This window comes from Sinohyriopsis cumingii, chromosome 16, assembly GCF_028554795.1.
Source record: "Sinohyriopsis cumingii isolate HCF-2022 chromosome 16, ASM2855479v2, whole genome shotgun sequence".
In the NCBI taxonomy this organism is placed as follows: domain Eukaryota; kingdom Metazoa; phylum Mollusca; class Bivalvia; order Unionida; family Unionidae; genus Sinohyriopsis; species Sinohyriopsis cumingii.
This window is the reverse complement of record NC_142976.1, coordinates 10731950-10758598: the sequence shown is the minus strand read 5'-3', so window position 1 is coordinate 10758598 and position 26649 is coordinate 10731950. Positions and strand designations below refer to the sequence as shown.

Here is a 26649-nt window from a genome sequence, read left to right as displayed (position 1 = left end):
TTGAATTCTGCTCTAGAACAGCTGCGCCAATTATGATCGTTCTAATTACATGTGTTTCTTTAGACATGTACTATCAAAAAATTTGTCCAATGAGACTATCGCAACTTCGGTTGTAAACATGTGCAAAACATATTTTCAATATTTTCTTTAAAATGGCTGAGCCAATTTTTATCACATTTGATATGGATATTTCTTAGAGTATCAATATTATATCCGGTGTGTTTCCCCAAACAATGACGTTGACTCTAGGGCAACATGGAGGAATACTTGCAAATTATTGTTACTAGCATATAATACGACTATAATCAAACGATTTTTCTCGGAAAGTCCTTGCCATATACTGAGTGCGATAAGTAAAGTCCTTGCACATTCATACAAAAGATTCTTTTGTACCGTCTGTTGTAGTTGAAGCTGCTCAAACAGAAACTCATAAAATGACAAATAAAGCTGGACATGTGTGTCTTTCAGTCCAAGGCACGTGCCTTACAACCGCATTTGCCTTGTAGATCAATGTATATAAAATGTCAAATATAGCTGGACATGTGTGTCTTTCAATCCAAGGCACGTGCCTTGTAACCGCAGTTGGCTTGTAGATGAATGTATATAAAATGTCAAATGTAGCTGTACATGTTTGTCTTTGAATCCAAGGCACGAGCCTTACAACCGCATTTGCCTTGTAGATCAATGTATATAAAATGTCAAATATAGCTGGACATGTTTGTCTTTGAATCCAAGGTACATGGCTTACAACCGCATTTGCCTTGTAGATCAATGCATATCAGGTGAGCCATATCAAGCTCTCTTTTCTCTCTTGTACTCAATTAGCAGAAATAATCAGCAAATTATTAGGAGCAAACGTCACGGAGTGAAGTGTTAGTGAGTGTCCATGATGCCATGGTTCACTAGTACTGAATTCCGGCCAAATCCGAATGAATGTCCCTGGCCTGGAGTAAGATAGTCCATATTAAAATCTGGTGGTGTACATTAGTAGTAAGGTGGGATACTATACGTACAATGGGAATTAGCATTACAGACCCCCCCGGGTCAATATACGTACAAGGGGAATTTAACGTGGCGAAAAATCGTGGGTCAATATACGTACAAGGGGAATTTAACGTGGCGAAAAATCGTGGGTCAATATACGTACAAAGGGAATTTAACATGGGGAATAGAGTTTGGGCTTGTTTAGGGACAAGGGGAATTGAATATGGGATTTTTTTTTATTTAAAAAAATTGTTTTAAACAAAAGGGGTAGGCAATTGAAAAGTCATTCTCTTTTCGAGAAATATGGCTGGCCCTGAAAAGGGCCTTTGGGTTTATGTTAATGTATCCATTAACATAAAGGGCACCGCATTGGTCTTCTTCTTGTCCTTAGGCTGCGTCTCACTGTTGGCCCGTAAATCAGGACTCTTTTGAGGCATCCTTGCCTCTCCACGTAAATCCTACGTATCCACAAGCTGGTGTCCGTCCTGTGGACAACGGTCCACTTGGATCGGACATACATGGGTATGTCCGTCCGGAACATCATGGAAGACACAAGCGTAGAAGATTGCACATCGGTCCACATCTTGAAGCGACGAGAACAGGTGAAACAATGCAGTGAACTGCGTTTATTTATAGGTAGAGGAAGGATTGAAACGGATTGAGTTCATTCACCAATCCGAACACGCGTTACAAAATTCAGTCAGCCCGCATCCAATCCGAAGAGAGCAATCTGTGACGTCACGTGGTCTATATAGATTCGCTAGCGCTTGTGTGCAGTCAATCTATGCGACAGTGATTCAACATGACGGAAACTCAGAAAACGATCCATTGGGGTGCACCAGCAGGGGAGACCGCCCAAGGGAACCCGGACTTACTTTCAGAAGAGGTGAATTGGGATTTTGTGGATTTTCTCTCCTCGCAAGAATTTGTTCCGGAACCTTCGTTACCTTCTTCATTACCGCAAGTGGAGAATTTTAGACAGAGACAGAAAGAAGAATTGGAGAAATTTATACAACGACAAAAGGAAGCGGAACAAGCTTTTCTCCTACAGCAACAGCAGCAAGAAGAAGAGGTAAGAAAAAAACAACAGCAAGAAGAAGTAGCAGCAAAGAAACAAGAGGGTGAAAATCAAACGGTCACGGTACTGTTGGACATTTTAGCGGAGTTAAGAAGTCTGAAACAAATGTATCAGACTTCTTTATTACGACCGAAGAGAATACGACCTTCCCGAGCTAAACACGTTAACCCTGTGACTAAGCCTACCGTACCACCCTTAGTGATTTCAACCCAATCATCAACATTACGCAGTCCAGAAGTAGGCCTTGGCCGTGGCAAAGGCTTAAGGCAGTTAAAGTTGATTGCTTAAACTCACCCCTACACCATAAAGAAAAAAGGCCCTTTTCAGGGCCAGTCACATTTCTCGAAAAGAGATAGCCTTTCAATTTGCCAATAACTCAAAAAAAAAAAAAAAAAAAAAAAAAACCCCACCCATTTTACCCTTATAGTACGTGTCTGTGTATGAGTGCATGAGTGTGGCTTCTTATTTTAAAATCAAAACTCAAAGACACTTACCTTGTATCATTAATTTATTCTTTTATGCATTGTTACAATTCAATTCACAATTCACAACAGAACACTTTAATTAAAAGTTCATTGACTTCTTCTTTCTCCTTGTTTAGTCTCTCTGTTTTTTAAATTTCTTCACCGTCACACTCTTTTCCTCTTCTTCCTCCTCACTTTCTTCCCTTCTTCTTTTCTTCTCCTGTTTCTTTTTCTTCACCTGTCTGCTTTCTTCCTCTGAAAAATCCCTCTCTTCTTCCGAAGAATCCCTCTCTTCTTCTGAAGAATTCCTCTTTTCTTCTGACTCCTCTTGTTTCTTTTTTGGGCAATCTGGAGACCAATGTCCTTTTCTTTGCAGTAATAACAGGTATCTTGACTTTTGTCTTTTTTAGTCCCTTTTTTTGTTCTTTTTTGACGGTCTGGACACTCTGAAGACCAATGCCCTTTCTTCTGACAGATATAGCAAGTATCTTGACTTTTATCTCGAAAGGAAGGAGAGTAGTCCGTAGGCTGGTCTGAAGAGAATTTTCTAATGACCCCTCGTAAAGCTCTGACGAAACGTTCGATTTGGTTAGTCTCTTCCATCGTTGTGAAATGAATAGTGAAAGGACAAGACACACACCCTTTTATATACGCTGGTCTGCCATGACTATAAATTAGTCTATGGTGTTTAAACTTGAGTCATTTGACTTTTTACACTCAAGATGAAACGATCCTATTGATTCGAGAAGAAAGAAGAAGAAGAAGAAAGTAAGAGGCAGAAACGTGATCTATCGCCTCGTACCAGGGCTGAAATCTTGGCACAAATTCATGCCAGTGATTTTGAAGAGGACATGAGTGAACCAGAATTTGAAACCTCTAAACCAAGTTCACCACCCTTAGTCAACCCTGAAAAATACTATTCCATTCGAGAGACGGAAAAGCGCTCCTCTAGAAAATTTAGAACCACGGCTTACAAATACACGGTGAAGTTTGAAGATTTCAAGGCTGAAGTGCCGTTAGAGAAAGCAGAAGTGTTTATCACTGGAGTGTGGGATTCTCTGCTCACTGCACTCAAGCGACAATGTCAACCCAAAGAAGACGATCGCTTGAGACTTTCCATACAACACGACGGTTTGAAATCCCCTGTTTGGATCGAGTTTAGCACCCCTGCAGAATTGACCGCTTCCAAAGTCATGGACAAGATTCAACACGTGCAACAATCTAATGACCAGTTTGACATCACCGATGGAAAAGCCACATTGGACATGACCCACGTCTCTCCTCCTCAAGGGACCGGACGCAAAAAGATGTTATTGGTGAACGAGCTTCGCAGCATTAAGCGTAGCCTTGTCCAAATTCAAAATCCTCATGACCAGATGTGTTTAGCCCGTGCCATCGTGGTGGGACGAACCTATGCCAACAAGAACGACACGGTAGAATGGAAAAGAACCTGGAACACTATTCAACGTTCCTATCGAGCCAAACAACGAAACGAAGCAGAACTCCTGTTGCAACAAGCTGGACTGTCCAAAGACACACCCTGTGGCATTCCTGAAATGCAAAAATTGCAAGATGTCCTAGCTCCACGCTACACCTTGAAAGTGCACCCTCAAGAAGTGCGCGGGCCTCTATTGTTTCGAGGCCAAGATTTTAAGGACGGAAAATACATTCATGTTTATTATCACGATGACCATTTCGATACCATTACCACCATCACCGGATTCCTGGGATACGGTTATTATTGTGAGAAATGTGATTATCGTTATAACAATCGAGAGCAACACAAGCATTGTGGAATGAAATGTCCAGGATGTTTGGCCTCTCCACCCTGTCTGAGCGAAGGACCAGTGCCTTGTTCAACTTGTCTGCGCACGTTTGTCAGCCCTACCTGTTACCAACAACATTTGAAAACGCAAGGTTCACAGCAGAAATGTGCTTGTCAACTGCTGAGATTGAGCCTAACCTGTGGACAAGGCATACTTACCAATAATGCCAAGGCACACGTATGTTCAGGAAAGAAAAAATGTCACATTTGTCACCACATCGTGGACTTGGAACACCAATGTTACGTGCAAAAATACCAACCCCCAACAGAGAAAGAGGACGGTCACAAGAAGAAAGGCAATTTCATCTTTTTCGATTTCGAATGCATGCAAGATACTGGCATTCACATTCCTAATTTCTGCGTGGCTCATCGAGCGTGCGAGAAGTGTATTCAAGAACCTATCTTCAGTTATTGCCCTCACTGCAGCAAAATTCCTGGAGGGCGTGAAAAAATCTTTCGAGGACCAAAGACGCTAGACGATTTTGCCAAATGGGTCTTAGACCCCATCGACAAGACATGGAGCAAAGAGGACATCGAACGTTACCGAGATTGTCATCGCCATGCCACAGTGATGGCTCACAATTTCTCCGGATACGATGGACAGTTTCTTTTGAGGTACTATACGGAACATGGCACCGAACGTCCTAAAGTCACTCTGAACGGAGCCAAAATCATTTTCATGCAAGTGGGACAAGTGCAGTTTAAAGATTCAATGAGTTACTTGGCCATGCCTTTGAGTCGAATGCCTAAAACGTTTGGAATGACAGAAATGGCTAAAGGGTACTTTCCACACTTTTTCAATACGGAAGCCAATCAACATGCCGTTCTACCCCATTTGCCTGAGGCACACTATTACGACCCCGACAACATGCGTACCGAACAACGAGAAGATTTCTACGCTTGGTACCAGGCTCATGCCTCTGACCCCTTCGACTTTCAGGAAGAAATGTTAAAGTATTGTCGTTCCGACGTGGACATTTTACGACGTTGCTGTGGAAAATTTCGAGAACTGTTCATGGAACACGGAGGGGTCGATCCTTTGAAAGAAGCTTGCACCATTGCCAAAGCGTGTTCCTTAGTGTACCGCCAACGATTCATGCCTCAAAAGACCGTGGCTGTCATCAGTCCTCAAACGACCAACTATGTCAAGCGTCAATACTCAGTCAAAGCCCTACGCTGGTTACATTACTTGTGCGACAAGGAAGGCAAATGGATTCAGCATGCCCGCAACGGAGGAGGCGAAAGGACCATCGGAACGTATTCGGTCGATGGCTGGGACTTAAAAAACCCCAAGATCGTGTATGAGTTTAACGGTTGCTTATTTCACGGATGTCCCGTCTGCTACCCTGACCGTGACACTAAAAATCAGTTTTTACAACGGACCATGGAAGACCTGTACCAGGACACTTGTCAGCGACGCTTGAAGTTAGAACAGCAAGGATACCAAGTGGTGGAAATGTGGGAACACGAATACGATCACCGTTTGAAAATCGATCCCGAGTTTCGTGTCGTGGAAAGTTACAAGCTGATGGACCCCCTGAACCCGAGGGATAGTTTGTACGGAGGAAGGACCAATGCCACCTGTTTGCTGTACCAAGCCGACGAAGAGAAAGGAGAAGAAATCAAATACTTGGATGTGTGTTCGCTGTATCCCTACGTGTGCAAATATTGTCACTTTCCTACAGGGCACCCGCGATTACTGACGGAACACATCGACCTGGTCAACATTCGACAATACGAAGGCTTGATCAAGTGCAAAGTTTTGCCTCCCACGAACCTATACCATCCCGTCTTACCTCACCATTGTCAAGGCAAACTGATGTTTCCCTTGTGCCGTACTTGTGCCGAAACGTGCAACCAAGATCAGCCTTGTCAGCACACCCAGGAAGAACGGGCCTTGACGGGAACCTGGGTCAGCGTAGAATTGTTCAAAGCTATGGACATGGGATACCAACTGTTAGAAGTGTACGAAATTTGCCACTTTCCCAAGACACAACAATACCACAAGGGTGACCCTACTCAGAAAGGCATTTTCGCAGACTACGTGGATGCCTTTTTGAAACTGAAGCAAGAAGCCAGCGGCTATCCTTCCTGGTGTCACACTCCCGAAGACCAAATAAAATTCAAAGAGAAATACCGGGAACAAGAAGGCATCACTTTAGACCACATCGAGAAAAACGAAGGCAGGCGATCGTTTGCCAAAGTGATGTTAAATTGCTTGTGGGGTAAAATGGCACAACGACCGTGTTTACCCAAGACGGAATATTTGACAGAACCTTCCCGCTACTTCCAGATGATTCACGACAAAACCAAATACATGAAACACGTGGACGTCGTTCGAGAGAATTTAATCTTGGTCAATTACGAAGAAGATCTGGACTTTGTACAAGACGACCCTTTTGGAAATGTCATCATTGCGGCTTACGTGACAGCTCATGCTCGCTTAAAATTGTACGAAGCTTTAGAACTGTTAGGGGATCGCGTCCTGTACTTTGACACGGACAGTTGCATCTACATCGATCGACCGGGTCAGCAACACCCTAACATCGAAGGAGACCGTTTAGGAGCCTGGACAGACGAACATCCTGATGACAAGATTCTAAGTTTCGTGAGTGGCGGTCCTAAAAATTACGGCTACGAATACCGGGACCCACAAGGAGAAGTGCACACAGAGTGTAAAGTGAAAGGATTGACTCTGAATTATCGTACCAGTCGTGTGGTCAACTTTGGCGTATTGAAAGAAGCATTGCAGTCTGGAGAGGATGCAAACTTTAAAGTGACCACCTACCAGCCGAACAAGATTGTACGTTTACCCACTCACTACATCGTCAGTCGACCCTTGGAAAAAGTCTATCAAATCGTGTACCAGAAGCGAGTGCGACTTCCCAACCACTTTACTTTGCCGTACAGTCACATCAATATTGGTCAGCATATAAAAAAGGACAACGTCCAAGACCAACAGTTCATTGTCACTACTAAGACCAATTGAGAAAAAATGAATCCCTTCAAACAGCAAGTATAGAGCGTAAGACTCAAGTCCAATGAGAAACTCGGGTGTGATTCTTTGCCTCACTATCACATCACCAATGCAGTAACACATCTTAGTTATTTATGTACTAACGCCATGACAAACTACGTGCAGCTAGTGAAACTTCCAGACCACAAAACTTTACCTTATGGACATACTGATATCACCCAGTATAAAAAAGGACGACTTCGAAGAACGACACTTCATTGCGAGGACAAGCAACGAGAAAGATGAATCACTCTACGCAGATGAAAAAAGAGAAGGAACAAACATCACTGACCTCTTTCACTACCATACCGTCACAGCAAAGTGCGTCCAAGAAGGGAAAGGATTCAGTAGACCTACAGGAGTATTTTAGCATCCAAATGACTCAGACAGCGACCTCAAGAAAATTTAGAACGACAACTTACACCTACACGGTGAAATTTAGAGACTTCGCGTCTGACATTTCAGCCGAGGAAGTAGCAGGTTTCGTTACGGACCTACTTGACTCACTGTTAGAGGAACTCAAATGTCATTGCCAAGTCAAAGATCGAGGTCGTTTGAGCCTATCTATGTATCGCGACAGTTTGAACTCACCTGTATGTCTCGGATTTAGCACACCTGCAGAAATAACTTCGTCCAAACTTTTTAGGGCTATTGAAGACGTGCAGTCGATGAGAGGAAAATTTGACATCAACGAAGGAAAAGTAACCATTCATATGGTATACATTGTACCTCCATGGGAAGAAGACGATGACTGCACTTGATCTGCTTACTGATAAGTGTACCTAGCACGATGGATATAACAGCCGATTTATGAATGAAACGGATTAAGTGATGGGAAATATCTAGGCTGGGACACAAGTGCTAGCTGACCAGATTTTTAACAACGTGTGAGACGAATAGAGAGAGAGAAACATGAACTTTGTCCTATTTGATTGCATGTTACTTGTTTTGTGTTAGCTTTTTCTTATAAATGAACATTAAATGTAAACAGGTTTACTAGAGCCAAGAACTAAATAACTAGTAAATAGGTTTGTTTGATGTAGAAATGTTTATGTATTAAATGGATAGTGCTTAGACCAAAGCACAGGCCAGAGAGCCCATGTATATACTTGAATAAATGTTTTGAACCCATACAATAGACTTTTCTTTTTTGAGCCATTATTCTCTCTGTGAGGTTTGTTTTAGAACATTTCTGTCGTCTTTTCTGTGTGTTTAAATGTGTATTTGTATGTTTGTCCCTATCTACCCTTTGTCCTTACAAATACATTAAAATCCCTATAAAATGTTTTGACCCTATAAACCTCATGACGTCACCCAAAGTTCAATTCCCATTGACATCCAGGTGACATTCCCATGTTCAATTTCCATTTACGACAAAGTGCAAACCCCATATTTTAACGTTAAAGTCCCATTGACGTTAAAGTACCGGTCCTGTTCAATTTCCATGTTCAATTCCCCTTGACGCTCTACAGTTCCATCCATGTTAAAATTTCCCATGTTAAATTCCCCTTGACGCCAGAGTGAATCGACTGTTTTTGCATGGTAAGTCCCCTTGACGCTAGGGTGACCCCATATACTACTCAAGTGCTTCAGTTGCGGTGTGTCATCGAACATGCTCGATGGTCACCGAATTGTCATTACTTACCCTTAGTGGGACCGAGACATTGAAGTAACTTACCATAATCTGTTCATGGATACTTTACAAGAGAACATTCGTGCTTTGCCTGTGGAGTTGAGAGAACGCATTTACCGAGAGCTGGTCAAAATACAAGTGAAACGTAAAGAACAATTGCATCCATTACGTCACCGGTGTTTGAACCACTGGTACCTGAAAGCTATACAAGGACTGATTCAATTGAAAGTGTTCCATTGGACAGACATTGATCAACGATCCCCTGGTTTTAAAAAGGATTGGTTTGTTATGGACGATTCTATCTACTACATCATTGTAAACTTACTGCATCGAATTCCAGAGGAAGAGTTAACGAATTACCAACATCTTGAACACAATGTCAACTTAGTGAAAGAGGAAACTTCTGAACGAATTGTAATGTGTAGATTAGTGACTAAACGATTTAAATTCGACACTGAAGTAAAACCATATCTGTGCAAAGAGTACATTTCTTGTGTCAGACCAAAGAGGATTTAGTATGACCTATTCATGGATACTTTGCTAGAGAACATTCGTGCTTTGCCTGTGGAGTTGAGAGAATGCATTTACCGAGAACTGATCAAAATACAAGTGAAACGCAAACGCAAAGTTATTCAACCGTTTTTAAATTATGCTCTGTTCCAAAGTACAAGAAGACTGATTATGAGTGGATATTACATCAGGCACAAAGTTAAACGAGGCTATTGGCCACCACCCAACGATTCCAAAAACAGTGTATATACTTATGGATACTTTACAAGAGAACATTTTGGGCTTGCCTGAGGACTTGAGAGAAAGGATTTACCGAGAGCTGTATTGCTTCCGAAACAAAGAGACTATAAAATTAGGCTGCCATGCCACGGCTTATGTCACAAGTGATTGAACAGATTCCGTGGAAGGAACTCAATGACCATATTCAAACCGTGGATCATTACCATCGATTATTACAAGAACTGTATCCATTCAATTTGGGACGACAAGTGGTGTGTGTCTTAGTGACTTGTTTTCTGGGATTTCGTTTACCAGCCGATTCTTTGTGGACTCTTTACGATCAGTACTTACCACCTCAATGGCCTTAAATGGTCACGAAAAACTCCTTTTGCTCAAAGCCTTGCGTTTCATCTGGATACTTCTCGACCTCAACAGGAAAAAAAGATTCGTCAACTTTTAGCTACCCAAGACGTGTATGACGATGTGTGTGTAGCTTGTGACTTACATCCCCATTGGACAGATGTCCGTGCCTGGAAAGAATGGGGTTTTGAGGCTTGGACCCAAGAAGTGGCCCAGTATGCACGAGAGTTGTTCAAGGAAAAAAGTTACTTTTCAACCCGTGTTAGTGACGGTGCCAGAAGAACCCGTCACCCAGGACGGGACTGTCGTGGACAGGCCTGAAAGACCCTTTCGGGAGGACACTTGTGTGACCTTACTACCCCCTACTATAGAACTGGTTAGAACATTACCCAGAACATGTTGTTGTACAGACACTTGTTTTTATTCCACGTTAATGGTTATCATGTGCCTTTTATCCTTGTACTTAAGCCTTTGGCTTTTATGTATTTTTGTCTTTCGTATTCATGTTTGAAAAAAAACATTCAATAAACGTGTTCTGAAAAAAGTATATATACTCTCGTCTTGTTTGTTTTCGTGTCACAAGTGACATTTCTCACACTATGGCTACCTCTGCTGTCTCTGCTTCCTCTTCCTCTACTGTCAAAGTCATCGACGAACACTTAGATCGTGCCAGTTGGGAGGCTTTGTATCTTCGCCATCCCTTTAACATGCTCATTGCTGGACCTAGCGGTTCAGGCAAAACCGAATTCGTCAAACGTTTGATCGAACATAAACATCATTTGATCGATCGGCCACCTCAACGGATCGTGTGGTGTTACAAAGAGTGGCAATCGGCGTACAGCCTCTTGCAAGAAAGTCAAGGCGATTCCATCGTGTTTGTGGAAGGCATTGCTAAAGAAGACGACGGCATCGTCTCTGACTCCCGTCAAACCCATTTGGTCATTTTTGACGACATGTTAGGAGAAGACGAAGAAGAAATTAAACTGTGGTTCACGCGCAAAGGGCATCACCGTAATGCCAGTGTCGTTTACATCACCCAAAATTTGTTTCAACAAAGTAAAGCCCATCGCACCATCAGTCTCAATGCGCATTACGTGGTCTTGTTTAAAAGCCCTCGAGATAAATCGCAAGTGCAAGTCTTAGCCAAACAGTTAGGAACGCCTTGGCTGACTCAGGCGTACGACGATGACACTCAAACTCCACACGCCTATTTACTCGTCGATTTGAAACCTACGACCCCCGAGGATTTGCGATTTCGTACCCACTTGTTTCACCACTGGTGCCAAGACGGAGGGCCTGTCCTGTACACGTCTCCGTCCTCGACTTCATTTCACTCACCATCAAAAAATCTATAAAAACCTCAGACCCTTTTTCGTCTGTCTCACACAGTGTGAACATGACGTCCCTTCAGTCGCATCTTCCCGTCAAATTGATTCGTGCCTTGTATGGCATCAGTCGAGAAAAAAATCCACAAATACGAGCTCGTGTCTTAGAAGCTAGTCTCAAAGAAGTCTTACGATGGTTCACGGTGACGGCACGTCAAATACTCCAAGGAATCATTCAGATTCCTCATCAAACCAAACGCTTTTTCAATCGAAACAAAGTCGCTTTGGTCCAACTGGCCGATCCCCGCATCGACACTCAAACCAAAAAACAAATCATTTTGAAACCTGGAGGGAGCGGTACTCTAGGAGGGGTCATCATTCGCTCTCTCTTAAGATGGGATCCTAATGCCCCCAAAGTTATCCCCAAGAAAAAAGTCCAACGAAGCCCCAAGAAGAAAAAGACCAAGTCCCCAAGAAGAACTTCTCCAGTGGCGGGACCCTCCTCTGATCAGACACCACCAACCCGGAAAAAGAAAGGAAGCCCCCAGAAAAAGAAACAGAGAAAAAGTCCCAAGAAAAAGATAATCCCACAGAAGAAAACTAGTCGCAAGAGAGGCACTTCGGCCAGGACGCAACTTTACACTCGCAAACCACGACCTGCCACGGCAGTGACTGCATCTCCGGCATCCTCACGTTCATCCACTTCTCCGTTGATGACACCAAGAACTGAAGAGTACTTAGAGACGTTGATTACACCAAGAACTTTTCCGGTGATGACCCCAAAAAGAACTTCCCCAGTGGCAGGACCCTCCAATTTAGTGGCAGTGGCTGCTGCTCACAAAGTACCTTCTCCCAAAATCAAAGTCCAAGAAAGATCGGGCATGTTACAAAGTTTACTGGATTTGTCCAAGCAAGAACTGGCTCGATTTAGTCCGTTGCGTACCCCTGCACGACGTGTCATGCCTGTCCTCAAACTAATACGACGTAAAGACAATCAGTGGCGACGCGTTCCAGTATAAAAAAGGCCTGTGACCAAGTCGGGGTATCAGTGTTTTTGGTGCTCCTAAAGACTCAAAGATGTCACCCTCCAGAAAACCCCAAGGAAAGAAAAAGAAAGGACTGCCTCCTCGTTTAGTCAAACATGGGGACATGTTATCAGTCCTGTCCAAAGCTTCTCCACCTCTACGAAAAAAACTCATTCAATCGGCCTCCAAAGAGGTCATCGATACCGTGTGCGAATGTTGTTTGAACGTCTTGAAAGGCACGATCCCTTTGTCCAAACACCAGAAACAATGCTTAGGCAAACATCGTCACGTTCTTCGCCAAATGGTTCAAAAGAAAATTCCCATTCGTCAAAAAAAGAAGATGTTCGTCCAACGTGGAGTTATTTTACCCCTCTTGTTAGGCCCCTTGCTGAAAGAAGTCTTGGGAACCATGTTGGGAGGACTGGTGGGAGCAAGATAAAAAGACCCTCGGAAGTCCCAAGATTTCAGAATCGACCCCTGACAACCCCATGGAAGGACGAAAACTAGCTTTAGTGCCTTACAAACGATGGATGGAATACCATCGGTGGCAAGAACAACGCACCCCGCATTTACCGACCAATCCCAATTTGAGCGAGATGTCCCAGTTACAACACGAATTGCAGTCCTTAATGGATCGCCAAGATTTGTCCGAAACAGAAAAATCGCAAAAGTACGGTCAACTCTTGCAACGACTGCAACTCTTTCACCAGAAAGCTTTAGACGAAACAGCTCTACCCACTCTGAAAGATTTTAAGACCTTGATGAAAAGTCCAGCACCATCACCAGTACCAGTACCAGTCCCACCACTACCAGTGACCAAGACAGAAAAAGGAGAAGAAGAAGAAGGGTTTCAAACTCCACCAGAAAAAGTACGCAAGTTAACAACACCACCTACCTCCAGAATTGGATGGATTAAAAAGATGATGGCCACCCCTTCTTCATCACAAGAGAAAAAGAAAGTGAAGACAGAAGTGAAGACAGAAGTGAAACAAGAACCGATATCCCCCGCTCAGATATCCTCCTCTTCAACACCTATTGCCGGTCGCACAAGCATTGCAATCCAAGAAAGTACCCCAGGAGAAAAAGAGTAGCATCCTCCAAGAGTGGGTGTCTTATTAACACACCAACCAACACAAAAAAATGGAAAAAGTCTTAGCCAGCATTTACTACGACCCCTCTCATCCTGCAGGTTACGCAGGAGTTCAAAGATTGTATCGTGCTGCCAAAACGCGACTGAAAAGTCTCCGTTTACCTCAAGTGCAACGATGGTTACAAGAACAAGCTACCTACACTTTACACAAACCCATTTGACGCAAGTTTTCCAGAAGTCGCACCCGAGTGGAAGGCATCGATCATCAATGGCAAGCCGATTTAGCCGATGTCTCTCATTTGGCCAGCTACAATCGTGGCTACAAATATTTGTTTTGTGTCATCGACGTCTTTTCCAAATTTGCCTGGGTCGTGCCCTTGACTTCCAAATCGAGCAGCGAGTTAGTGCGAGCCCTGCAACGGGTGTTGAAACAAAGCGGTCGTCACCCTCTTCGATGGCAAACGGACAAAGGCACCGAATTTCTGAACCAAGCTTTCCAAAAAGAATTAAAGAAACGTGACATTCATTTTTTTACCACCGAGAATCCCGAAACCAAAGCCAGCATCGTGGAACGTTTTCAACGCACTTTGAAAGAACGCATGTGGAAATATTTTACGCATCACCCCACTCTGAAGTACATCGACATCTTACCGCACCTGGTGCAAGCGTACAACCAATCTTACCGTCGAAGCATCGGACATGCCCCGCAAGACGTGACTCCCGACAACGAAGTGTTGGTGTTTGAGCGTCTGTTCGGTACGTCCCCGACGAGGGCTGTCCCCAAGAAAAGTGGAGAGTTGACCGTAGGAGATTGGGTGCGCATTGGCAAAACCAAACGCACTTTCGACAAAGGTTACTTACCTAACTGGACGACCGAATTGTTTCGTGTCACTGGACGAGTGCATGGCCGTCATCCTGCCGTCTATAAATTGGAAGACATGAATGGAGAAGTGCTCAAAGGAACGTTTTATTTGCCCGAGTTACAACGTGTCACCAAAAAAGAAGACGACGTGTACGACATCGAAAGCATTCTCGAACGCAGAACCCGTAAAGTGGGCAAACGACGTGTCAAAGAAGTCAAAGTACGTTGGAAAGGATATCCACCCAGTTTTGATTCTTGGATCGACGCTTCGCAAGTCATCGACTATAAAAAGAAATGACCATCATGCCCTTTCACACAGCAGACGCAGCTACGTCGACCACTCCTCCTTCACCTAGTTCTTCTGTGCAAGATTTACAAAAACAACCCTTGTGGGTGTGGTGTGGAGAACGTGTGCCTAAAACGCAAATCGTCTTTTTCTGCCAAATCTTCGTGGTGTATTGTGTCATCGGGGCAGCCATCGCCAATTTGAGTTTGCAACAAGGAGACAAACAATTGTGGACCATTTTATTGAGCAGTTGCATCGGTTACCTGCTTCCCAATCCCTCCCTGAAATTCTCTTCCAACGGGAACCTTGTGTCCAGTGCCAGTGCCAGTCACCACTCCAACAACAACAACAACCACAACCAGAACCCCATTTTGGGCGGAGACACGCCTCTGACGTCCAGTGACCCCTCGGACAGCCACAGAACTCTGGAATTATGAGTCACCAAAACCAATTTTACTTAACCTTACCCAGTGACAGTTCCATGGAGGTGTTTCCCAACAACACGTTGTGCTGTTACACGACTAAATTACCTCAAGCCATCCCGTTAGATCACGAAGCCCATTGGGAAGTGGCTTTAGTAGAAATGATTCACCCGACCCAAGTCCTCAATGTCCTTAACAACCAAAATTTTTTTACGGTGGAAGTTCATGACGAACAAGTGCAAAAGCACTTGAATAATGTCAAATATGATCTCAAAAAATATAATGAAACAACTCGAACGTGGACCTACCAGTTGTTGATTCCCCCAGGCTATTATTTTAGTGGTCAACATTTGGTCAGCACCATAGCCTCCAGGTTTTATGTCGTGTTTCTGAAAGCTTTGGAAAGTGTCAAAAAAGTGTCACCATGGAATACCACAAAGCAGCTCGTCGCTTCTTGATGAAATTTGACGGGAGTAAAATCGTGTCCATTTTATTTTGTCCTGAATTGTTTGACATGTTGGGCGGAGACATGGACATGAGAATGACCATGCTCAAGAAAAACGAATTACCAATCATTTACGACAACGAGTCTTTTAGCAAGTTATTTCGTGGCCCGGTAGAACTGAACCAAGGACTGAATTTGATGTTTGTGTACTCCGATGTGGTGAGTACAACGTGGTGGGACACACCTCTGTGCCGTTACTGCGTGTCATTCCTTTCAAAGTGGATTCTGCCACGACCGCTGACGAGGAAGGTGGAAACACTTACCATGTTCACCGCGAATTTGTACATCCTCACTATTTGCCTGTCAGTAAGTCTTATTTGGACACGGTCAACATTGCTATAAAAGGAGATCTGGGACAAAATATTTCATTCACCAAAGGAAAAGTCACGGTGAAACTCCATTTTCGAAAACGGTTCTCTCACGACTCGTAAGTCATGTATCCAGTGTACCGAGGGGTTGCTCGACAGCGAGGACACGGTTTAGGAGATATGTTAAAATCGGCCTTTCGTTCGGTGGCTCCGGTGTTGAAACCGATGGTGACACGCGGATTGCACGCCTTGAAAGATGCGGCACTGACGCAAGGCAAAGAATTTCTCCAAAATGTCATCATCGACAAACAAAACCCCAAAGAAGCCTTCATGAGGGCAGGCAAAAATGTCTTGCTGCAAACGGGTAAAGACCTTTTGAGCCGACGAGAAACACCTATAAATGCCCTGCACGCTACCGAGTCAGGCATTCAGCAAGGACAAGGCAGAAAGAGACGACGAAGAAAATACCCTTTCACCAGACTTCACACTTGTAAAGCTAGAAAGGCAAAGAAAAGAAGAACCGTTCGAGACTTAGACGTTTTCGATTATTGAGAAAGAGAAAAATTATGCACCGAGAATCTTGCGCTTGTTCCAAGTCGGAACTGGATCTGTTTTGCCATGCCCCCCACCATGATGACCATGCAAGAATCCCAGTGGGTGGAATTTCATCCCGTCTCCTCTTTGACAGCCTCAGCTCCCATCGAGTTTGAAATCAAAGGACAGCCCGAAGATTACATCGATCTGAATAGCAGTTACTTGTACCTGAAAGTCAAAGTTGTCGATGAGGACAATTCGCCCCTAGATGGTGATGAGGTAATAGCTCCCGTCAACAATTTCATGCATTCCTTGTTCAGTGGAGTGGACTTGTACTTGAATTACAAACTAGTCAGTAGCAGCATGGATACTTACCCTTATCGAGCGTACCTGGAAAATCTCTTGACGTACGGAATAGACTCCAAGAACACTCATCTCAATGCCTGTGTGGTATGGGAAGCTGACGATGCAGACCAGTTTGAAGATTTCGAAATTAATGCAAGCAAAGTACACAAGGCGGGATTTGTAGAACGAAGAGACAAAATCAAAGACGGACAGAGTTTAGAACTGATGGATCGTTTGCATTTGGACATGTGGTTGCAAGAGAAATATTTGCTGAATGGGGTGAATGTTCGCCTGAGACTGAATCGTAGCAGTGCCGCTTTCCATTTGATAGGTACTACTGCTTGCAAAACTGTCATCGAGGAAGCCAGGCTCTACGTACGACGCGTGGAAGTTTTACGTAAAGTGGGTAACGACATCAGTCAGACGTTGAGCAGAACGACCGCTAAGTATCCGATACGACGCGTGGAAGTGAAAACCTTCACCATTCGTACGGGGCAACGATCCATGATCGAAGATCATCTGTTCCAAGGCCAGCTACCCAAACGTTTGATCCTTGGTATCGTCGAGAATGCAGCCTTCAACGGAGCTTTGGCTAAAAATCCTTTCTACTTTCATCACTTTAACGTGTCCAAGATCGAAGTCAGTCGCGATGGCAAGACCTTGTGTACCCGATCTTTCGAACCTAACTTTGACAAGAAGAATTACTTGAGATCGTACTTGTCCCTATACGAAGCCACCGGACAGTTAGGAACCAACACCAGTCACGGTATTTCGTACGAGGATTACGCAGGAGGCTATGCTTTGTGGGCTTTTGATTTCACTCCAGACCAAGGAAGCGACGAGGGACATTTCCACCCTATAAAATCGGGCCAGATTCGTGTGGAAATTCAGTTTACTACAAATCTACCAGACACGGTGAACGTCATCCTGTATGCAGAATTCGACAATACCATAGAAATCAACAGTTTGAGAGAAGTCATTCTAGATTATTAGAAGCCATGGAAGACTGTTATCCCTCTTTACCTAGTGGAGAAACTTTGGAGATGGAATGTGAGGAGACCGTGGAAGGAGAATCCCAAGACAAAGACGATGAAGTTATGATGAAGTCAAGATGGCCAGAACAAGAAGCCCATTTAGTCTCCTGTTTTGCCAAACACTTGGTCGAAAAAATGACGGAATTGATCAAGAAAGATTGCTATGGATGTCAAAACGATCATCCCAGTCAAATTCAACACGATAAATGCCTGATGCTGAGTCAAGAAGAAAAATTGGATGAGTATCTGGACGAAGCTTGGAGTCTCATCTCGGACGAAGTCGTGTTGCATCAGTGGTATAAAGACTTGCGTGAACATTCTTGTCCACCATTAACCACGCAAGAGATTCGTCGTATCGAAGCTGTCCTGAATCAGAGTGGGGAGACGAAGCGAAGAAACGGTTGTTTGTCAGACATTTTCAAACAAAAAGTCAGGATCGAATTGATCACTTATTATTACCTGTGAAGAAGAAAAAAACATGGATACCTGGGAACTTTATTATCTTTTGAACCACAGTTCGTATACGGCTTCTTGGAATCCTGTCGTCTGTGCTAAAGATGAACTCCCTCATCGCAAACCTCAAGACCATCTAGCTTATGTGATCAACACGGACGACAGTCATCTCCCAGGAACCCACTGGGTAGCCGTCTACTTTCCTCAAGAAGGATGTGTGGAATATTTCGATTCGTATGGATTGCCCCCTTTGGAAGACGATATCATTGACTTTATGAGAAGAAATGCTCAGACCACCCGATTCAATAATGTGAAATTACAAGGCACAGATTCCTTGGTGTGTGGACAATATTGTGTGTATTTTCTGCATCATCGCAGCCTGGGCTATTCCTTAGAACATTTAGTGACTCATTTTGATCCTCGTTCTTCTTCAAGAAACGATGTGAAAGTAGATCAATGGTTTTGTGACCATTATGCTTATCTTTTGTCTCAAGCTAGGAAACGTAGTGTCCATCAATGGCCTAATGACTTCCAACAGTGGAAATCACAATTTCATTCACAACGTTGTCAATCCTGTTTAAAGTAGAGTGTTAATTGAAAAAAAAATGTTTGTGATTTGAAAAAAATGTTTGATGTTATATTCTTGGATTATTGTTAAAAATGTTATAGTTGTTTGTTAATGTTAAGTGATTTTGAATAAAAAATGTTGTGTTTTGAAGAAAAATGCCTTTGTCTTTTGTTTGGCTATATAAATCTTGATTCATGCTCTTTGACTTCTTACTATCCCTCTCATGACACTCATTGAACGTTGCGGCTCGAAAACCGTAGAGGTATGTTTTCCTTCACGTCCGCTCTTTGACTTTAAAGCCGGGGTAGTTTACAGTCTAACCATCCATTGTTGACTCATCCTCCTACGAAGATGTGCTCCAAACTAGCTAAGCTAAACGAAGCCTACGTGAATTTGCATAGGGTCAGACACAGTCTGATACCGAAGCCAGAAGAGATAGAGAATGTGAGAATGTTAAAAGTCACTGAAGACCTGATAGAAGAGCTCTTCAGAGAAGAAATGAACAGGGAGAAAGAAGAATGGACAGAGAAGTACAGACTTCAGAAACAGCAGAGAGAGCATCAACAGCAACAACAGCAGCAGCAGGAACCTGAACCTGACAGAGGCTTTGTCGATTGTCGTATCGACACCAAAGAGTTCTTCTTCTCTTTCCGAAGAAGCAGACCTATCGTCAGAAAGTCTATCCTCAGAGGACGTCGCATTCTTAGAAACTAAAAGATTGCCATAGCAAACAAAAACAACCAGCCCCAATACTCTAGAAAAGAAATAACAATCGATTTGCCAATGTGTGTATGTAGAGTAGTGTGAATATAAACACTAACTCTTTTTTATAGTGTGAGTGTATGTGCTTGTATATATGATTGTGTGTTTGTAAGTGCTCACGTAAGTTTGTGTGGATAGTAGATTATGATCATGTTTTTTTTGCTGTTTGACGTGTGGGGAGAGTAGATTTGGGGTTTGATTGCTTTGCGTATGTGGATAGTATATTGAAGTGATTAATGAAAATTTTTAAATTAGTAATGGGTAGTATAAAAAAGTGAGTGAGTGTTTCTTTTAGGTCTGCGCGTTGTTTGGTTATGATCTAGGTAAGATCAATTTTGTTTTAGGGGAATGTTTTCCATCACGTCCGCGCTTTCAGTATAAATTAAAAATCGTTCGGCAGTCTAGCTACCCTTGTTGATTGATCAACACCACCAGAATGAACACCAGACTAGCTAAACTGCTTGAACTTCATGTACACCTGGAATATGCCAGGCGTATAGTGAATGAGCTGGCTGCAGAGGCCATCGTAGAAGAGGGAAGGATGAAAGAGGAGGAGAGAAGAAACAAAGAAGAGGAGGAGAGAAGAAACAAAGAAGAGGAGGAGAGAAGAAACAAAGAAGAGGAGAGAGGAAATTTCAGAATCCCAGAGACAGAAAATTGGGATTCTGAAGCCACTTATCCCGCCTCTGCTCTCCCCCCAAAAAGAGTGAAAAGAGACTGGGGAAGAAGATGTGTGTGTGGTGCCAGGCCTGGAAGGTGCCATCATTAACCAGGTGTCATGGAGTTCAAAAGAACAAACAGCCCTTTTTCAGGGCTACCCCAATCTCTAGAAAAGATATAGTAATCTATTTGCCAATGTGTGTATGTAGAGTAGTGTGAATATAAACACTAACTCTTTTTTCTAATTGCGAGTGCATGTATTAGTGTTTGTAAGTGATCAAGTAGGTTTGTGTGAATGGTAGATTATGGGGTTTTGTAAGCGCTCACGCACGCTTGTGTGGATAGTAGATTATGGATTTCGTTTTAATGATTTGCGTGTGTAAATAGTAGATTTGGGGTTTGTTTATTGCTGGTTCACGTATGTGGATAGTAGATAATATGAAATGAGAAAAGTAGGGGATGTTTTCCTTCACGTCCGCGCGTTGTTTGGTCATGATCCAGGTAAGATCAATTTTGTTTTAGGGGGATGTTTTCCATCACGTCCGCGCTTTCACTATAAGAACCCACAGTATTCGTCGTTCAAACCATTCTACAGAGAATGAAAAAGAAGATGGCTTCAAACCAACTTGATAAAATGAAAACATTGCAAGACGTCATGGGCAATTTGGGTATGATGGAGCAAATCTTAGTGAGGCTAAACGAGGATCACTATTCTTATAGTCCCCATCGAGTGAAGATGGAGATCAACAATTTAAGAAAAGTAAAGGACATGATCAGTGCTCTGATGAAAGAAATAAAGGAGGAGAAGGAGGATGAAGAGGAAAGGATAAGGATGAGAGAATGGAACGAAAAAATTGAAAAAGAAGAAGAAAATGAGAAGAGGAAGAAAGAAGAGGAGGAAAAGCTAAAAGAAGAGAAAAAGGAGGAAGAAAAGAAAGAAAAGAAGAGAAAAAGTGTAGGACAGAAAATAAGAAGTTGGTGGAGAAATAGAAGAAATTAGAAGAAGAAACCCAAAAGCCCTTTTCAGGGCCACTCCAATTTCTCGAAAAGAGATCGACTTTTAATTGCCAACCCCCCCCCTTTTTTTTTTAATCCCATGTTAATTTCCCCTTGTCCCTATACAGTCCCACGATTTATTTCCATATTAATTTCCCATTGTCCCTATACAGTCCCGCGATTTATGTCCATGTTAATTTCCCCTTGTCGCTCAACAGTCCCAAACTCTATTCCCATGTTAATTTCCCCTTGTCGCTAGACAGTCCCACGAGTTTTCTTCATGTTAATTTTCCATTGTCGCTAGACAGTCCCAAGGGGTCTTGTAATGCTAATTCCCATTGTCACCAGATCGTCCCCATTCACTACTCACAGGGTCTGTATTTATTGACCATTACTCAAAGATTTGTTTGATTCGTTGATCTAGAAGAGAAGCGTAGGCCTTAATAGACCAAGATTTGTAAAAGCTAATTTCATTACATACCAATGTTGAAGTTTAATTGTATGTGTATGTATGCATGCATGTATGTATTTACAGAATTAAAGACAGGAAGCTTATTAAGTAGGAAGGCTGACGGATAGATGGAAGAGATGGGTTAGAATACAAGCAATGAATCAATATTATAACATAATTTTTCAGGTACTGTTATATTTTATTTCAAACTGAACAAGATTAACTCTCAAAATAATTTGTATGCATAGTGGGCTTTAGTTTTAAAGTACGTGTTTTAAATGTACCAAAAATTGGTCTTGGAGACATCACTCCATATATAAAGCCTCCATCAAATCATTACAAATGGAAGATCTTTCCTCCTCTCATCACATAAAACACTTTTCAAACTCAAATTTCACAGGAAGCTACTACTTTGTCTCAAACTACAGACAATTATCTTTATTTATGTTGAATTAATTTATATATTTATAGAATGTCATTTGATAATGAGTAGATGGTAATAAAATAAGATGATATTGCCAGTCAAATCAAGATATCACACGTGGCTTGAAAAACCCCACCATAACATATTAGTTTTCCTCCATTTCATTGACGCATCTATGATTCACGAAAACACGAGAATCATGGTTACGAAATGTTGAGCAAAATGTCGATCTGAGCAAAAAAGGTCTTTCTGTTTGAGAGACTGGCTGGAATTCGGGTGAAATCAAATTTTATTTGCATTCCATTGTCACGAAACTAAAAAAAAAAAAAAATATAAAACTGCCTTGTACTTTGGTTGGTAGGTCGGTTGGTTATTGGGTTGTTGGTTGGAGTAGTTTATGATTTTTGTTTTTGATCTAATTTTACAACCTGTCAGACGGTTTGTTGGGGAGGATATACTGATATTTAAAATAAGTGTAGGATTATGCCCCTCTGATACATTATCTGGTTTCAAATTATAAATTTTTACGATTGTACCATGCACATGACAGAAATTAATAAAGTGCACAAAATCATAACTAATAAACTCAACAATTATACATAACTAAAACTTCAACAATTGTCTAATAAATTATATCAGTAAAGCACAACAAACAAAACAATAAATTAAGAAAAAATGTATGCTCATAATATTCATGAAAAATGCAATCGGATTAAAATGCAGATCTCCACTGTCCTACGTGAAGATCTGACAGCGACCGCTTAGGGGTCATGTTCTGGTGACCAATGTTATTACCATACTTGCTAATTTTATCAGCCAGTCAGATGAAGTCTTATATCTTCGCGTTTGGGAGAGCGATCAATATGACTGAAGAGCATCAATCTGTGCCGAACGATCTGATTCACTTTCAGATCTCTGAAGGTTGCATTTCCATTGGTTAATTCAAACGTCACACATCATGACCATAAAGCGGTCGCTGTCAGATTTTCATGTAGGACAGTGGAGACCTTATTTTAATCAGATTGATGAAGAGCATAAATTTTTTGTAGTAAACAATACCTACTGCTTTGATGATGAATCTATCAACTGCAAACTCAAACCCCGTGACACTAATTTATGAGAAAGAAACTTCAATAAATCCATAATCTTCTAGTCAGTGTCCCAGAGGAGTCAGACATGGAGAAATATGGCACAATAATTATAATAAAAAGGTCACCTGCATTATATGAGATCGCAAGAGGGATTATAAAAGCAACTGTATGCGCAACTATATACCTGTTACGGTTTGCTTTATTAGTCTAATGCACATGTATATAGAAGTATATGTATTTTACTTACTTCCATAATGTTACATTTGTTTTCACAATTTATATTTAGCTTTATTTGTCATTCTAATGTTAATCTATATATAGGGTTGTATTTTGCTAAGAAAATTATGGTTTTGTTGTATGAGCATGTATGAAATAATTAACTTTCATTTAATATCGATATTCTTGGTACGAAATGCTTGGACGTCATGGGGGGGGGGGGCGGGCGGGGGGCCGAATTTGCATGTGCTGTAAAATTGATGTAGCCTATATACGAAATTTAACAAGCCAGTCAAGTTTTGCCCCCTTTTGAATCAAGTTTTGCCCGCCCCCCCCCCCCCGCATACATTTTGGAAAGCAAAATTCTGTTATACTATATTTCATATGGCGAGGTCCTTGCAAACTTTAATGAACTATGAATCTAGTTTTACAACACGGACTATCCCACCAATATAATGCTATTGAAAATTAAAGTTCAAAGTCAAACACTGCAGAACTCCCTTAAATTGTGTTGGAAAATAATGCAATCAAGCCCGACCTAGGCGTTCTTAATGTAAAGCTTTATATTTGGCATATAGAAATTGATATGGACGGGGTGGGCATGTGTGTGTGTGTGTGTGTGTGTGTGTGTGCGCGTCAGTAGGAATTGAATTTTTAACGTTGCTTTTAACAATTGTTCAGTCATATCGCCACGATGTCTGCAGTGTGACAGTTTATAGTGATGTCTAGCACTGGGGCATCATGCTGCAGACATCTAGCACGATGTCCCACCCAGTCACATTATCCTGACACGAGGCCGAACAGTCCTTACACTAACCTCGTAATGCTGAGTGCCAAGCGAGAGAGGTGTTAGTACCATTTTTGTAAGTCTTTGGTATGACTCGGCCGGGGATCGAACCCACGACCTCCCGCATCCGAGGCGGACGCTCTAACCACCAGGCCACCGAAGCGGTCGGGGTGGGCATAGCAAATCTTGGGCATACAGACTTTCATTTGAACCACGTTAGCTCTACGTATCTCCATTAACCGTGAGTCTGATTATTCGGAATAAGACAATATTTTCTTCACAAGCATATGTAAAAGTAGAACTCATTTCTTTTGTTTTTCGGACATCCAAAATGTGTCAGTTGAATAGGTTTTCTCCTCATGTTCGATGTATAAAATTAGCGGTTTTATTACAATTATTTTTAAAATAAATATATATTGAAGAAAATAGTATGTTTTGTGTAAAGTTTGGTTCATATGTTGGGATGATACAGAACGTTTTTTTTTCGTCTCCTGTTAATATAATACGAATGTAATCCCTATCAACGTAAATTTCTCGTAAAATCGGCAGCTGTTCAGTGTAAGTATATATACTGCATACGTTGACTTAATCACACATGTATCCTTGACAATTTTAATACAAGTATTATTCTGTACGATGGATATTTATAACAATCTGTACAAATGTACAAGGTTTCCAAGACCACACACTGCTATCTTATTTCCCATAGGTTCTATGGCGATATCTTGTGGAGATAGTGGCACAACGATCGTCTTCACAAGCCGTCCGTCTGCAGAAATCTGAAGTATCTGGCGCGCGTCTCTTGAGCAGACGTACATGTTGCCTTGGAAGTCGCAACACATCCCTCTCAAATCTGCCCGCCCGTATGTGTTCCGAAACACTTGCTTTCCACTGTAATTGAATGCTGAGATGGAATCCCTATCCGAGACGTAAACGTAGGATTTGATGGAATCAAAGCACACGCCGCCCAAGCCTTTGAAATCTCTCTTCTTGGTGATATGTCTTTCCACGCCGCCAGTGGGGTTGATGACGGTGAGCGATTTAGATGACATGGCGTAACATATTGCCACCATCTTCTGGTTACCGTAGTATGCCAGGCGATACGTCTTGAACTGGGTGTATATATCCCGGTAGTGGACGAGATACTTGCCCTCAATGGAAAGCATCTTGATCATGTTCTGGTCTGGAAGCGACACGGCAACTTTCCTTTCATACAAGTATGCCACGCCACGGGGTCCAGAATCAAGTTTGACGCTGGACCGGAAAATACCATACTGATCGAACAGCTTTACTTTGGCATTGTTGTAGTCTGACAGGAGGAAATCGCCGTCTTCAGTTATGTCAATGGCATTGATGATGCAGTTATCTTTATCTCCCGGTATTTTTACATTGATAATGCCTTCTTTCTTTGCTGAGCTGCTCTGAAGATTTCCAAGCACTTTCTTCTGCATCACTTCCACAACGCCGAGTGTATGAATTCCTTTAAACATTGTTTCTAGATCTTCGTTTGGCACAAATTTAAAGTCAAATTCCCTGAAATTAATTCTGTCCTCGTCTACAAGCCTTTCATATCTGTCACATTCTCCAGAGAGGTTGTGGATGTTCAATACTAGTTGAGCATCTGACCCAGATTTCATGATTGTTCGCAGAGTGCTGATGGAACTTTTCAAAGCTCGCTCTAACCGACTTGTCTTCTCTACCTGCATGTTGATAAGATCTGTCTGCTCACTGTACAAGTTCTCAACATCATTTGCAAACTGCCGTTCGAGATCGTCAATAACTTTGGTCAGGTTCATCTTGAAATTGCCCATCTTCTTCAGAACCTCCTCCTTTTGGCCCAAAAGATGTTGCTGAGATACTGTCTTCTTGGACCCAACGGCTTCGATTGCAGTTAGGCATTGTTTCATTCTGGTTATAAGGCCGCTTCCTGCTTTTGACTGTTTCAGGGCTTTTGCTAGCTTATCCATTGTGACAACATTTTGACAGCGTCTGTGGGTGACCGCCACACACGTGTTACAGCAAGGCACAAAATGATCTTGGCAATACATGTTCATAGTGTTGCCAGGATGGTCAGAGCATGGTTCATCGGCTTGCAAGAGTTGCAGCTGATGTGATTTGGATTCTTGAATGGGAATCAGACTGTGGAGTCGTGTTATCCTCATCCCTCTGTGAGTTCTGGTGCAAACGCCGCAGAGGGCTTCTTTGCAAGTCTGGCAATAGTTTGTAGCATCTCTGAATTCCGCCATCTCTTTACAGGGATCGCATTTACGGTCGATTTCATCAAGCACAACCTCACTTTCTACCAACGATAACCTTCTCTGATGGCTTTTGATGTGCCATACCCAATCCTCTGGAGGCATGTCCCTCCTCGGGACGGGGATGATAGTCTGGCACATGGGACACGGGAAATCTATCT

At 42.4% G+C, this 26649-nt stretch overlaps 1 protein-coding gene across 1 annotated transcript; it reads right to left on the bottom strand.

Moving 5' to 3' along the window:
- Window positions 1-24877: 24877 nt before the first annotated feature.
- Window positions 24878-26353, bottom strand: LOC149779939 (uncharacterized). The gene has a single exon (XM_089937340.1). The coding sequence runs from the start codon at window positions 26285-26287 to the stop codon at window positions 24878-24880; it is 1410 nt and encodes a 469-aa protein (XP_089793466.1). The 5' UTR covers window positions 26288-26353.
- Window positions 26354-26649: the final 296 nt, after the last annotated feature.

Excerpts from the sequence above, each read along its gene's own strand:
- LOC149779939 (XM_089937340.1), bottom strand. The coding sequence starts at position 26,287 with ATGAACATGTATTGCCAAGATCATTTTGTGCCTTGCTGTAACACGTGT.